Raw genomic sequence first — 12,660 nt, 5'->3', positions numbered from 1 at the left:
AGGCCAGGGTAGGGGGGGGGGAAAGGCCGGGGTAGGGGTGAGAGCTCAGCTCCGGACACCTCCCGGGGGAAAGGCCGGGGTAGGGGGGGGGAAAGGCCGGGGTAGGGGTGAGAGCCCAGCTCCGGACACCTCCCGGGGGAAAGGCCGGGGTAGGGGGGGGAAAGGCCGGGGTAGGGGGGGGAAAGGCCAGGGTAGGGGGGGGGGAAAGGCCAGGGTAGGGGGGGGGGAAAGGCCGGGGTAGGGGTGAGAGCCCAGCTCCGGACTCCTCCCGGGGGAAAGGCCGGGGTAGGGGGGGGAAAGGCCGGGGTAGGGGGGGGAAAGGCCAGGGTAGGGGGGGGGGAAAGGCCGGGGTAGGGGTGAGAGCTCAGCTCCGGACTCCTCCCGGGGGAAAGGCCGGGGTAGGGGGGGGAAAGGCCAGGGTAGGGGGGGGGGAAAGGCCAGGGTAGGGGGGGGGGAAAGGCCGGGGTAGGGGTGAGAGCTCAGCTCCGGACACCTCCCGGGGGAAAGGCCGGGGTAGGGGGGGGGAAAGGCCGGGGTAGGGGGGGGGGAAGGCCGGGGTAGGCGGGGGGGAAGGCCGGGGTAGGGGGGGGAAAGGCCGGGGTAGGCGGGGGGAAAGGCCGGGGTAGGGGGGGGGAAAGGCCGGGGTAGGCGGGGGGAAAGGCCGGGGTAGGGGTGAGAGCTCAGCTCCGGACTCCTCCCGGGGGAAAGGCCGGGGTAGGGGGGGGGGGGAAAGGCCGGGGTAGGGGTGAGAGTCCAGCTCCGGACAGCTCCCGGGGGAAAGGCCGGGGTAGGGGGGGGGAAAGGCCGGGGTAGGGGTGAGAGCCCAGCTCCGGACAGCTACCTTTGCTCCAATTGAAGCCGCGCCCCCCGGAAGGGCAGCAAAGTGAAAGCACTTTTGAGCAGCGAGTTGGAGTCGGGCCGTTTTGCCGGGCGGAATGTTTGGGCGCAGACAGGTTGGTGCCATTTACTGCCAATGCATTGAGCGAGTGGAATGGGGGGAGAGGGAGAGAGGCCCCGGGGAGAGGGAGAGAGGCATCTGCCGGGCGGGGCTCCTTCCTCCCACACAGGAACAGCTGCAGCCCCGGCCGCACCCTCCCCGGACCCGGGTTACAGAGACAGGCAGGGTTGTGGGGTTTATGGAGGTTACAGAGATAGGGAGGGTTGTAGGGCTGGAGGAGGTTACAGAGATAGGGAGGGTTGTGGGGCTGGAGGAGATTACAGAGATAGGGAGGGTTGTAGGGCTGGAGGAGGTTAGAGAGATAGGGAGGGTTGTGGGGCAGGAGGAGGTTACAGAGATAGGGAGGGTTGTAGGGGCTGGAGGAGGTTACAGAGATAGGGAGGGTTGTAGGGGCTGGAGGAGGTTACAGAGATAGGGAGGGTTGTAGGGGCTGGAGGAGGTTACAGAGATAGGTAGGGTTGTAGGGCTGGAGGAGGTTACAGAGATAGGGAGGGTTGTAGGGCTGGAGGAGGTTACAGAGATCGGGAGAGTTGTAGGGCTGGAGGAAGTTACAGAGATAGGGAGGGTTGTAGGGCTGGAGGAGGTTACAGAGATAGGGAGGGTTGTGGGGCTGGAGGAGATTACAGAGATAGGGAGGGTTGTGGGGCTGGAGGAGATTACAGAGATAGGGAGGGTTGTGGGGCTGGAGGAGGTTACAGAGATAGGGAGGGTTGTAGGGCTGGAGGAGGTTACAGAGATAGGGAGGGTTGTAGGGCTGGAGGAGGTTACAGAGATAGGGAGAGTTGTAGGGCTGGAGGAAGTTACAGAGATAGGGGAGGGTTGTAGGGCTGGAGGAGGTTACAGAGATAGGGAGGGTTGTGGGGCTGGAGGAGATTACAGAGATAGGGAGGGTTGTGTGGCTGGAGGAGATTACAGAGATAGGGAGGGTTGTGGGGCTGGAGGAGGTTACAGAGATAGGGAGGGTTGTGGGGCTGGAGGAGGTTACAGAGATAGGGAGGGTTGTAGGGCTGGAGGAGGTTACAGAGATGGGGAGAGTTGTAGGGCTGGAGGAGATTACAGAGATAGGGAGGGTTGTGGGGCTTGAGGAGGTTACGGTTGTAGGGCTGGAGGAGGTTACAGAGATAGGGAGGGTTGTAGGGCTGGAGGAGGTTACAGAGATAGGGAGGGTTGTAGGGCTGGAGGAGGTTACAGAGATAGGGAGGGTTGTGGGGCTGGAGGAGATTACAGAGATAGGGAGGGTTGTAGGGCTGGAGGAGGTTAGAGAGATAGGGAGGGTTGTGGGGCTGGAGGAGGTTACAGAGATAGGGAGGGTTGTGGGGCAGGAGGAGGTTACAGAGATAGGGAGGGTTGTGGGGCTGGAGGAGATTACAGAGATAGGGAGGGTTGTGGGGCTGGAGGAGGTTACAGAGACAGGTAGGGTTGTAGGAGGTTACAGAGATAGGGAGGGTTGTGGGGCTGGAGGAGGTTACAGAGATAGGTAGGGTTGTAGGGCTGGAGGAGGTTACAGAGATAGGGAGGGTTGTAGGGCTGGAGGAGGTTACAGAGATAGGGAGAGTTGTAGGGCTGGAGGAAGTTACAGAGATCGGGAGGGTTGTAGGGCTGGAGGAAGTTACAGAGATAGGGAGGGTTGTAGGGCTGGAGGAGGTTACAGAGATAGGGAGGGTTGTGGGGCTGGAGGAGATTACAGAGATAGGGTTGTGGGGCTGGAGGAGATTACAGAGATAGGGAGGGTTGTGGGGCTGGAGGAGGTTACAGAGATAGGGAGGGTTGTAGGGCTGGAGGAGGTTACAGAGATGGGGAGAGTTGTAGGGCTGGAGGAAGTTACAGAGATAGGGAGGGTTGTGGGGCTTGAGGAGGTTACAGAGATAGGGAGGGTTGTGGGGCTGGAGGAGATTACAGAGATAGGGAGGGTTGTGGGGCTGGAGGAGGTTACAGAGATATGTAGGGTTGTAGGGCTGGAGGAGGTTACAGAGATAGGGAGGGTTGTAGGGCTGGAGGAGGTTACAGAGATAGGGAGGGTTGTAGGGCTGGAGGAGGTTACAGAGATGGGGAGAGTTGTCGGGCTGGAGGAGATTTCAGAGATAGGGAGGGTTGTGGGGCTGGAGGAGGTTACAGAGATGGGGAGAGTTGTAGGGCTGGAGGAAGTTACAGAGATAGGAAGTGTTGTAGGGGCCAGAGGAGGTTTTTTTTAATTCATTGATGGGATGTGGGCGTCGCTGGCTGGCTAGGCCTGCATTTAGTGTCCATTCCTAATTGCCCTTGAGAAGATGGTGGTGAGCCGCCGCCTTGAACCGCTGCAGTTCATATGGTGTAGGTACCCCCACAATGCTGTTAGGAAGGGAGTTCCAGGATTTTGGCCCAGCGACAGTGAAGGAACGGCGATACAGGTCCAAGTCAGGATGGTGTGTGGCTTGGAGGGGAACTTGTAGGTGGTGATGTTCCCATGCGTCTGCTGCCCTTGTCCTTCTAAGTGGTAGAGGTCACGGGTTTGGAAGGTGCTGTTGAAGGAGCTTTGGCGAGTTGCTGCAGTGCATCTTGTAGATGGTACACACTGCAGCCACAGTGCGCCAGTGGTGGAGGGAGTGAATGTTGAAGGTGGATGGAGTGCCAATCAAGCAGGCTGCTTTATCCTGAATGGTGTCGAGCTTCTTGAGTGTTGTTGGAGCTGCACTCATCCAGGCAAGTGGAGAGTATTCCATCACACTCCTGACTTGTGCCTTGTAGATGGTGGAAAGGCTTTGGGGAGTCGGGAGGTGAGACAGTCGCCACAGAATACCCAGCCTCTGGCCTGCTCTTATAGACACAGTATTTATATGGCTGGTCCAGTCAGTTTCTGATCAATGGTAACCCCCAGGATGTTGATAGTGGGGGATTCAGCGATGGTAATGCCATTGAGATGGTAATGCCATTGAATGTCAAGGGGAGATGGTTAGAGTCTTGCTTGTTGGAGATGGTCATTGCCTGGCACTTGTGTGGTGCGAATGTTGCTTGCCACTTGTTAGCCCAAGTCTGAATGTTGTCCAGGTCTTGCTGCATATGGACACGGACTGCATCAGTATCTGACGAGTCTCGAATGGTGCTGAACAGTGTGCAATCATCAGCGAACATCCCCACTTCTGACCTTATGATGGAGGGAAGGTCATTGATGAAACAGCTGAAGATGGTTGGGCCTAGGACACTGCCCTGAGGAGCTCCTGCAGTGATGTCATGTGATTGAGATGAATGACCTCCAACAACCACAGCCAACTTCCTTTGTGCTAGGTATGATTCCAACCAATGGAGAGTTTTCCCCTTGATTCCCATTGACTTCAGTTTTGCTAGGGCTCCTTGATGCCACACTCGATCAAATGCTGCCTTGATGTCAAGGGCAGTCACTCTCACCTCACCTCTGGAGTTCAGCTCTTTTGTCCATGTTTGGACCAAGGCTGTAATGAGGTCAGGAGCTGAGTGGCCCTGGCGGAACCCAAACTGGGCGTCAGTTAGCAGGTTATCGCTGAGTAAGTGCCGCTTGATAGCACTGTCGACGAAACCTTCCATCACTTTGCTGATGAATGAGAGTAGACTGATGGGATGGTAATTGGCTGGGTCGGATTTGTCCTGCTTTTTGTAGACAGGACATACTTGGGCAATTTTCCACATTGCCGGGTAGATGCCAGTGTTGTAGTTGTACTGGAACAGCTTGGCTAGGGGCGCAGCTAGTTCTGGAGCACAAGTCTTCATTACTATTGCCGGAATGTTGTCAGGGCCCATAGCCTTTGGTTACAATGTTAGGGAGGGTTGTAGGGGCTGGAGGAGGTTACAGAGATAGGGAGGGTTGTAGGGGCTGGAGGAGGTTACAGAGATAGGGAGGGTTGTAGGGGATGGAGGAGGTTACAGAGATGGGGAGGGTTGTAGGGGCTGTAGGAGGTTACAGAGATAGGGAGAGTTGTAGGCTGTAGGAGGTTACAGCGATAGGGAGGGTTGTAGGGGCTGGAGGAGGTTACAGAGATAGGGAGGGTTGTAGGGGCTGGAGGAGGTTGCAGAGATAGGGAGGGTTGTAGGGCTGGAGGAGGTTAGAGAGATAGGGGTGTAGGGCTGGAGGAGGTTACAGAGATAGGGAGGGTTGTAGGGGCTGGAGGAGGTTACAGAGATAGGGAGGGTTGTCGGGGATGGAGGAGGTTACAGATGGGGAGGGTTGTACGGGCTGGAGGAGGTTACAGAGATAGGGAGGGTTGTAGGGGCTGGAGGAGGTTACAGAGATAGGGAGGGTTGTAGGGGCTGGAGGAGGTTCCAGAGATAGGGAGGGTTGTAGGGGCTAGAGGAGGTTACAGAGATAGGGACGGGTGTAGGGGCTGGAGGAGGTTAGACATAGGGAGGGTTGTAGGGGCTGGAGGAGGTTACAGGCATAGGGCGTGTTGTAGGGGCTAGAGGAGGTTACAGAGATAGGAAGGGTTGTAGGGGCTGGAGGAGGTTACAGAGATAGGGAGGGGTGTAGGGGCTGGAGGAGGTTAGAGATAGGGAGGGTTGTAGGGGTTGGAGGAGGTTACAGAGATAGGGATGGTTGTGGGGCTGGAGAAGGTTATAGAGATAGGGAGCCTTCTAGGGCTGGAGGAGGTTATAGATGTAGGGAGTATTGTAGTGTTAACCCCTCGCTTCAGTGAGGAGGATCTACCCTTAACTTGGGGTATCAGGGTTCGCTGCTTTAGGAGACTAAACACGCCAGTCAGTCTATTGTCACTTTCTCAGTAATACACAAAGTCAGAAACTGTAAAATACGTAAAGTTTTATTCCGGTAACCGGTACTGGACTTCACTCTGAGAAACCCCTTGTGATTGCACACAAGGAAGTCTCCTCTAGAGTGTGCATTGGACTCACGGGGCTACAATATTTATACATTTTCATAAATTGCAAGTCATCATGAGAATACAGAAAACTAGGCGATCACACGCTGCACGAGTCATTTGTTTCTTTTTAAAATTCACTTTAGCTTTCAACAAAATTCGGCCCTGAGACTCTCTACTCTGTTCTATAAACATTCTGTTTCGTCCTTTCTTATCTATGTGTATTGCATTCCCACAGTCCTGCATCAGCTTTTTACATTTAAACCATTCACTGTATGTCAAGTAGTCCATCATGCTTTGCGAATCATTGGTAAGGCAGTATGGGATTAATCCAGCTTAACATTCCCTCCTTTTATCATTACATGATAACCTCGACCTTTTCTCTACCTACTGCATAGGGCGTCAACTATTCCATATAGTTGAAGATTATTCTGCCCCGCCTGGGGTCTCCTCTCCATTGCATCGGATCTTCTCTTTCGGTGTGCTCCATTAATTCTGCCCCGCCTGGGGTATCCTCTGTTTCTTCTATCTTTCCTGATGTTACCCCGCCTGGGGTCCCCTTTCTCGCTGTTGAGGTTATGTCCATTATGACCAGAGCAGTGATGACAACTTGCAGTGTGAAGCGTGAATCCATTTTGTCTTTCCTTCGACCTTCACCGCGGTATGCGTGGTTAACAGTACTTGATAGGGTCCCTTCCACCTGGGTTCTAGTCCTTTTCGGTAGAAATTCTTTACGAAGACGTAATCACCCGGTTTGAGTCGATGACAGGCGTCCTCTGGTGTTGGTTTAGTAACAGCTGTTACCTGTTGATGAGACAACTTTAAAGCAGAGGTTAGTGACATACAATAAGACATCATCTGATTGTCCATTACATGAATATCTATTTGTCTGTCGTCTTGGATGGGAGCCGAGAACGGGGTTCTTAAAGGTCTTCCGAAGATAATTTCTGCTGGTGATAATCCTGTCTTTCGAGCGGGATTGGTTCTCATGGCATATAATGCAATTGGTAATACTTCTGGCCATTTTAATTTGGTTTCTACACAGAGTTTGGCCAATTTTAGCTTTAGGGCTCCATTAGCCCTTTCCACCAGTCCTGCTGATTGTGGATGGAGCGGGCAATGTAAATGCTGTCTAATACTGAGAACATTGCAAAGTTCAGCATTAATTTCTGCAACAAAGTGTGGTCCGTTATCAGAACTCAATTGTATTGGCACTCCGAACCTTGGCACTATATCTTTCAGTATTATTTTGCACACAGCCTTTGCGGTATTGTTCCTTGTTGGGAAGGCTTCTATCCATTTACTAAATACATCAATGATAACTAATACATATTTATATCCATACGCTGATTCTAATTGTACAAAATCTAACTGCAGTATTTGAAAGGGACCGTCTGGGATAGGAGTTGTTGCTAATATAGTTGGTGTGGCTTTTCCCGGGTTATGTTGCTGGCATATCAGACAGTGATCAATTGTCCACTGTGCCACTTTTCCCAATTTGGGTTGTACCAAGAATTTTTCAATTTGGAGCAACTATCCTTCCCTTCGGGTTGGCATATAGTTGTGTCAAAGGATCCTTTTTACAATTTTCTTTTATCCACTCTTGTTTTTCATTTTCAGGAGCGCCCTCCTGGTGCTTTTGTACATCTTCCAACGATGGGGCACAAGAGGGATACTTACTTCCCTCCCTCCTTTTGTTCCAACTGGGGCATTTGTTTCTGGTCCATATACATAGCGGCATATTTTGCTGCTTCATCTGCCCACCTATTCCCCTCGGCAACCTGTGTATGTAACCGTGTGTGTGCCTGGCATTTTACTATGGCTAATTCCCCGGGTAGTAATACTGCCTGTGTCAATCTTTCTACCTGTACTTGGTTCAATATGGGAGTTCCAGATGTGGTCAGAAAACCCCTCCTTTTCCATATTATTCCGAAATCATGCGCTACTCCGAAGGCATATCTCGAGTCCGTATAAATATTTACTTTCATCCCTTCTGATAATTCGTATGCTCTCGCTAGTGCGTGTAATTCTGCTTTCTATGCTGACCAATGATTTGGAAGTTTACCTGATTCTACCACATTTGGTGATTCTATAATTGCGTATCCTATCTGTCCTTCACCTGTATCTGATCTAGAGGCTGATCCATCCACAAAGTACTCATGGTCTGGGGTATTCAAAGGCACGTCCTTTAAATCAGGTCTGATTATTGTTTGGGTCTCAATTTTTGTTAGTCATGTGTTGGTTCACCTACATGTTCTGTGGGTTAATCTCATATCTACTTATCCTTGCCGACGTCGTGTGCTGTGTGGATAATTTGTTCAGTAACCGGTAGTAGTCACGTACAACCGAAATAGTCTATCATACATTGGTCTTCCTAAGGGCGGGGCCTCTCTTAAGGCTTGTTGTAAAGAATTGAACGCATCTCTTTGTGCTTCTGATAGAACGAACGGTTCTCTAACCTGTGATCCTGTTAGTATAGTTAGGGACCTCGTATGTTTAGTGATTTCTGGTATCCATCTGTCCTGCAGAAATGTATTAATCCTAAAAATGCTCGTATTCCTCTTTTAGTGGTAGGTTCCGGATGTTGGGATATTTTTGGGTCCTTTCTGAGAGCAGGACTTTTTCATCTGGTGTCAGAATGTGCCCTAAGTATGTTACATGCTTTTTGCAAAATTGAATCTTTGCTTTTGATACTACATACCCTTCCCTTGACAAATGGTTCAAAATGAATTTTGTATCTATTTGACAATCCATTGCTGTTGCCAGGACTGAGCTGAAGCCAATAATTCCCCCAATCTCACCAACGTTTGAGTGATAATTTCATCATCCTCTGATGCTTCATCGTATGGCAATTGTTCAAAAGCTTGTTTCGTAATTAACATATCCTGCTCTACTTTATCCACAGCTGCCGTCGCGTCTTTAGCCGATTTCTCAGCCATCGGGTACATTCTCATTTCGTAATTCATTGCACATTGCACATTAGTTGACACACACACACGCACCATGCAACTTCAATCACAACTTCTAGCCGCAGTCGTGATCGCGAGAGAGAGAGAGAGAGCGAGAGCGCGCAGCCTGTTACCTCGAAGAGGGAAGCACAGGCTTTTAAAGGGACAACACACTGAAGATGAATGAGCATACACTCGGCAGGTTTTTTATTATTCTTAACTACATCTTACACTCTCAATCACTTTCCTTTAATTACCATTCATATCTCATTCATGAGTCCTGGAGAAACTTTACTGTCCAGTACAATATTTAAGATAGAAAACATAGATCAAACGTTCTCACTTGATCCAAGTTATTAACACTTTTTTTATTTATCATTATTTTAGAGGATATTTTATTTTCCCAAAAGTAACCCAATATATAGTGCCTGAGTCCATTTCGTCATTTCGTCATTATCCCAAAATCCAAACAGCAGTATCATTGTACCGGCAGGTTTTGTCAATGTTCAATTTCATTTCTATCAATTTATCCTCCATCTCCAATTTCAGAAACAAGTAATTCTCAGGCTAGGTGGCTTACACAGTGTTTTAACATTAGTGACAGAAGTGCTGCAATTAGTTTACAAGGTAACTTCCATATAACAAAAGAAAGAAGAGACTCCATTGTGACTCTGCTTAGAGCCCAAGGTTAAGTTATCAAATCATAAATTCCTTCTGTCACTGGGGAAATATTAACTTAAAATTAAGAAACTTAAATTATTTAACGTCCAATATCTTTAAACTTCTTACTAAAGTTGGGTTAACTCCTTTGCAGGATTTTAAGAAGGTGGAGCAAAACATTATCAAACGCACGTCATTACGTTACTTCACGTAAACTTAAAAAACTTTCCCGATCGAAAAAGACAGTTGTGTTTTTACACTTTAACCAAACATGAACACGGAGGTAATATGGACAAAGGCGGGATTGAGCAAAATTCACAAGCTAAGTATTATTCAATGCGGTCTACACAAATTCACACCAACCAGAATTTCACCGTGGCCACAATGAAAGTTTGGTTTTAATAGGTTAATTAACCCCATAACTCCAATTTAATCCAGATCTTGTAAACATTCAAATTAATTTTCTTCCAAGCACATCGGCAACTGTAACTTTAAGGCAGAAGCCCATCTTTTGTAAAACTATGGACAGACAAATAAAACCAAATAGCGCACTCTCGCAGAAAACAGTAAATGACGTCATATTTCCTTATTGTCCTTTCTTCAGATGTCTTTCCAAAATACTGTAAAAATATTGAGTATAACTGGAGAAAATTAGTCTTTCACAAAACAAATCAAATCAAACTGCTTCAGAACATTTCACCATAGCAACCGCGACTCCAAGGTCAAGTCTTAGACTGAAACTTAATCTTTTGAAAAACAAACTTTTTGTTGTTCTTCTCAGTTTTTACACACCAGCTTAATTTAAATTGTAGTTCAAAGGTTTTTTTCAATTCTTGGGGCAAAATCTTATTCGCACATTCTTAAAACTTCCAAAATCAAATCAAAATGCTTTTAACACAGAATTGGGTGGAGCTAAAACACACATAACAGAATCTTTCTTTTAAAGACAGACTTTTCAGACAAAAATACTATAACATCTTAAACATTCATAGTCAGGAAAACTGTCACACTTTCACACAAACTGAAATTCCAGCATATTTTTTAAGGATCCTTTCACTCAGCAAATCTTGTGTTTTATTGTATAAGGAGGGGTTGTAGGGGCTGGAGGAGATTACAGAGATAGGGAGGGTTGTAGGGCTGGAGGAGGTTACAGAGATAGGGAGGGTTGTAGGGGCTGGAGGAGATTACAGAGATAGGGAGGGTTGTAGGGCTGGAGGAGGTTACAGAGATAGGGAGGGTTGTAGGGGCTGGAGGAGGTTACAGAGATAGGGAGGGTTGTAGGGGCTGGAGGAGGTTACAGAGATAGGGAGGGTTGTAGGGCTGGAGGAGATTACAGAGATAGGGAGGGTTGTAGGGGCTGGAGGAGGTTACAGAGCTAGAGAGGGTTGTAGGGGCTGGAGGAGATTACAGAGATAGGGAGGGGTGTAGGGGCTGGAGGAGGTTACAGGGATAGGGAGGGGTGTAGGGCTGGAGGAGGTTACAGAGATAGGGAGGGTTGTAGGGGCTGGAGGAGGTTACAGAGATAGGGAGGGTTGTAGGGGCTGGAGGAGGTTACAGAGATAGGGAGGGTTGTAGGGGCTGGAGGAGATTACAGAGATAGGGAGGGTTGTAGGGCTGGAGGAGGTTACAGAGATAGGGAGGGTTGTAGGGGCTGGAGGAGGTTACAGAGATAGGGAGGGTTGTAGGGGCTGGAGGAGGTTACAGAGATAGGGAGGGTTGTAGGGCTGGAGGAGATTACAGAGATAGGGAGGGTTGTAGGGGCTGGAGGAGGTTACAGAGCTAGAGAGGGTTGTAGGGGCTGGAGGAGATTACAGAGATAGGGAGGGGTGTAGGGGCTGGAGGAGGTTACAGGGATAGGGAGGGGTGTAGGGCTGGAGGAGGTTACAGAGATAGGGCGGGTTGTAGGGGCTGGAGGAGGTTACAGAGATAGGGAGGGTTGTAGGACTGGAGGAGATTACAGAGATAGGGAGGGTTGTAGGGCTGGAGGAGATTACAGAGATAGGGAGGGTTGTAGGGGGCTGGAGGAGGTTACAGAGATAGGGAGGGTTGTAGGGCTGGAGGAGGTTACAGAGATAGGGAGGGGTTGTAGGGCTGGAGGAGATTACAGAGATAGGGAGGGTTGTGGGGCTGGAGGAGGTTACAGAGATAGGGCGGGTTGTAGGGGCTGGAGGAGGTTACAGAGATAGAGAGGGTTGTAGGGCTGGAGGAGGTTACAGAGATAGGGCGGGTTGTAGGGGCTGGAAGAGGTTACTGAGATAGGGAGGGTTGTAGGGGCTGGAGGAGGTTACAGAGATAGGGAGGGTTGTAGGGGCTGGAGGAGGTTACAGAGATAGGGAGGGTTGTAGGGGCTGGAGGAGATTACAGAGATAGGGAGGGTTGTAGGGCTGGAGGAGGTTACAGAGATAGGGAGGGTTGTAGGGCTGGAGGAGGTTACAGAGATTGGGAGGGTTGTAGGGGCTGGAGGAGGTTACAGAGATAGGGAGGGTTGTAGGGGCTGGAGGAGGTTACAGAGATAGGGAGGGTTGTCGTGCTGGAGGAGGTTACAGAGATAGGGTGGGTTGTAGTGCTGGAGGAGCTTACAGAGATAGGGAGGGTTGTAGTGCTGGAGGAGGTTACAGAGATAGGGAGGGTTGTGGGGCTGGGGGAGATTACAGAGATAGGGAGGGTTGTGGGGCTGGAGGAGGTTACAGAGATAGGGAGGGTTGTAGAGGCTGGAGGAGGTTACAGAGATAGGGAGGGTTGTAGGGGCTGGAGGAGGTTACACAGATAGGGAGGGTTGTAGGGCTGGAGGGGGTTACAGAGATAGGGAGGGTTGTAGGGCTGGAGGAGGTTACAGAGATAGGAGGGTTGTAGGGGCTGGAGGAGGTTACACAGATAGGGAGGGGTGTCGGGGCTGGAGGAGATTACAGAGATAGGGAGGGCTGTAGGGGCTGGAGGAGGTTACAGAAATAGGGAGGGTTGTAGGGGCTGGAGGAGGTTACAGAGATAGGGAGGGTTGTAGGGCTGGAGGAGGTTACAGAGATAGGAAGGTTTGTAGGGCTGGAGGAGGTTACAGAGATAGGGAGGGTTGTAGGGGCTGGAGGAGGTTACAGAGATAGGGAGGGTTGTAGGGGCTGGAGGAGATTACAGAGATAGGGAGGGTTGTAGTGCTGGAGGAGGTTACAGAGATAGGAAGGGTTGTAGGGCTGGAGGAGGTTACAGAGATGGGGAGCGTTGTAGGGCTGGAGGAGATTACAGAGATAGGAAGGGTTGTAGGGCTGGAGGAGGTTACAGA

The 12,660-nt window shown here is 50.2% G+C and overlaps 1 protein-coding gene and 1 pseudogene across 2 annotated transcripts in view; one reads left to right on the top strand and one right to left on the bottom strand.

The window, feature by feature from the left end:
• Positions 1-12,660, bottom strand: part of LOC147096509 (uncharacterized) — a 62,248-nt pseudogene that overhangs the window by 15,720 nt on the left and 33,868 nt on the right.
• LOC147096510 (butyrophilin subfamily 1 member A1-like) overlaps positions 822-12,660 on the top strand; it is a 43,754-nt gene continuing 31,915 nt past the window's right edge. The window contains exon 1 of one of the 2 annotated variants that reach the window (XM_085975312.1): positions 822-953. Coding sequence is in view for 1 of the 2 variants with exons in the window: in XM_085975311.1 (XP_085831437.1) it covers positions 4,177-4,219 (43 nt within the window). In the remaining variant the exon portion in view is untranslated. Of the gene's footprint in view, positions 954-3,628; positions 4,220-12,660 lie in introns of those variants that run through there. The other variant, XM_085975311.1, reaches the window with a different exon arrangement.

This window comes from Somniosus microcephalus, unplaced genomic scaffold (assembly GCF_052327205.1).
Source record: "Somniosus microcephalus isolate GS21.2 unplaced genomic scaffold, FLI_Smic_1.0 unresolved_chr1, whole genome shotgun sequence".
NCBI lineage: Eukaryota > Metazoa > Chordata > Chondrichthyes > Squaliformes > Somniosidae > Somniosus > Somniosus microcephalus.
This window is presented reverse-complemented; position numbering and strand designations above follow the sequence as displayed.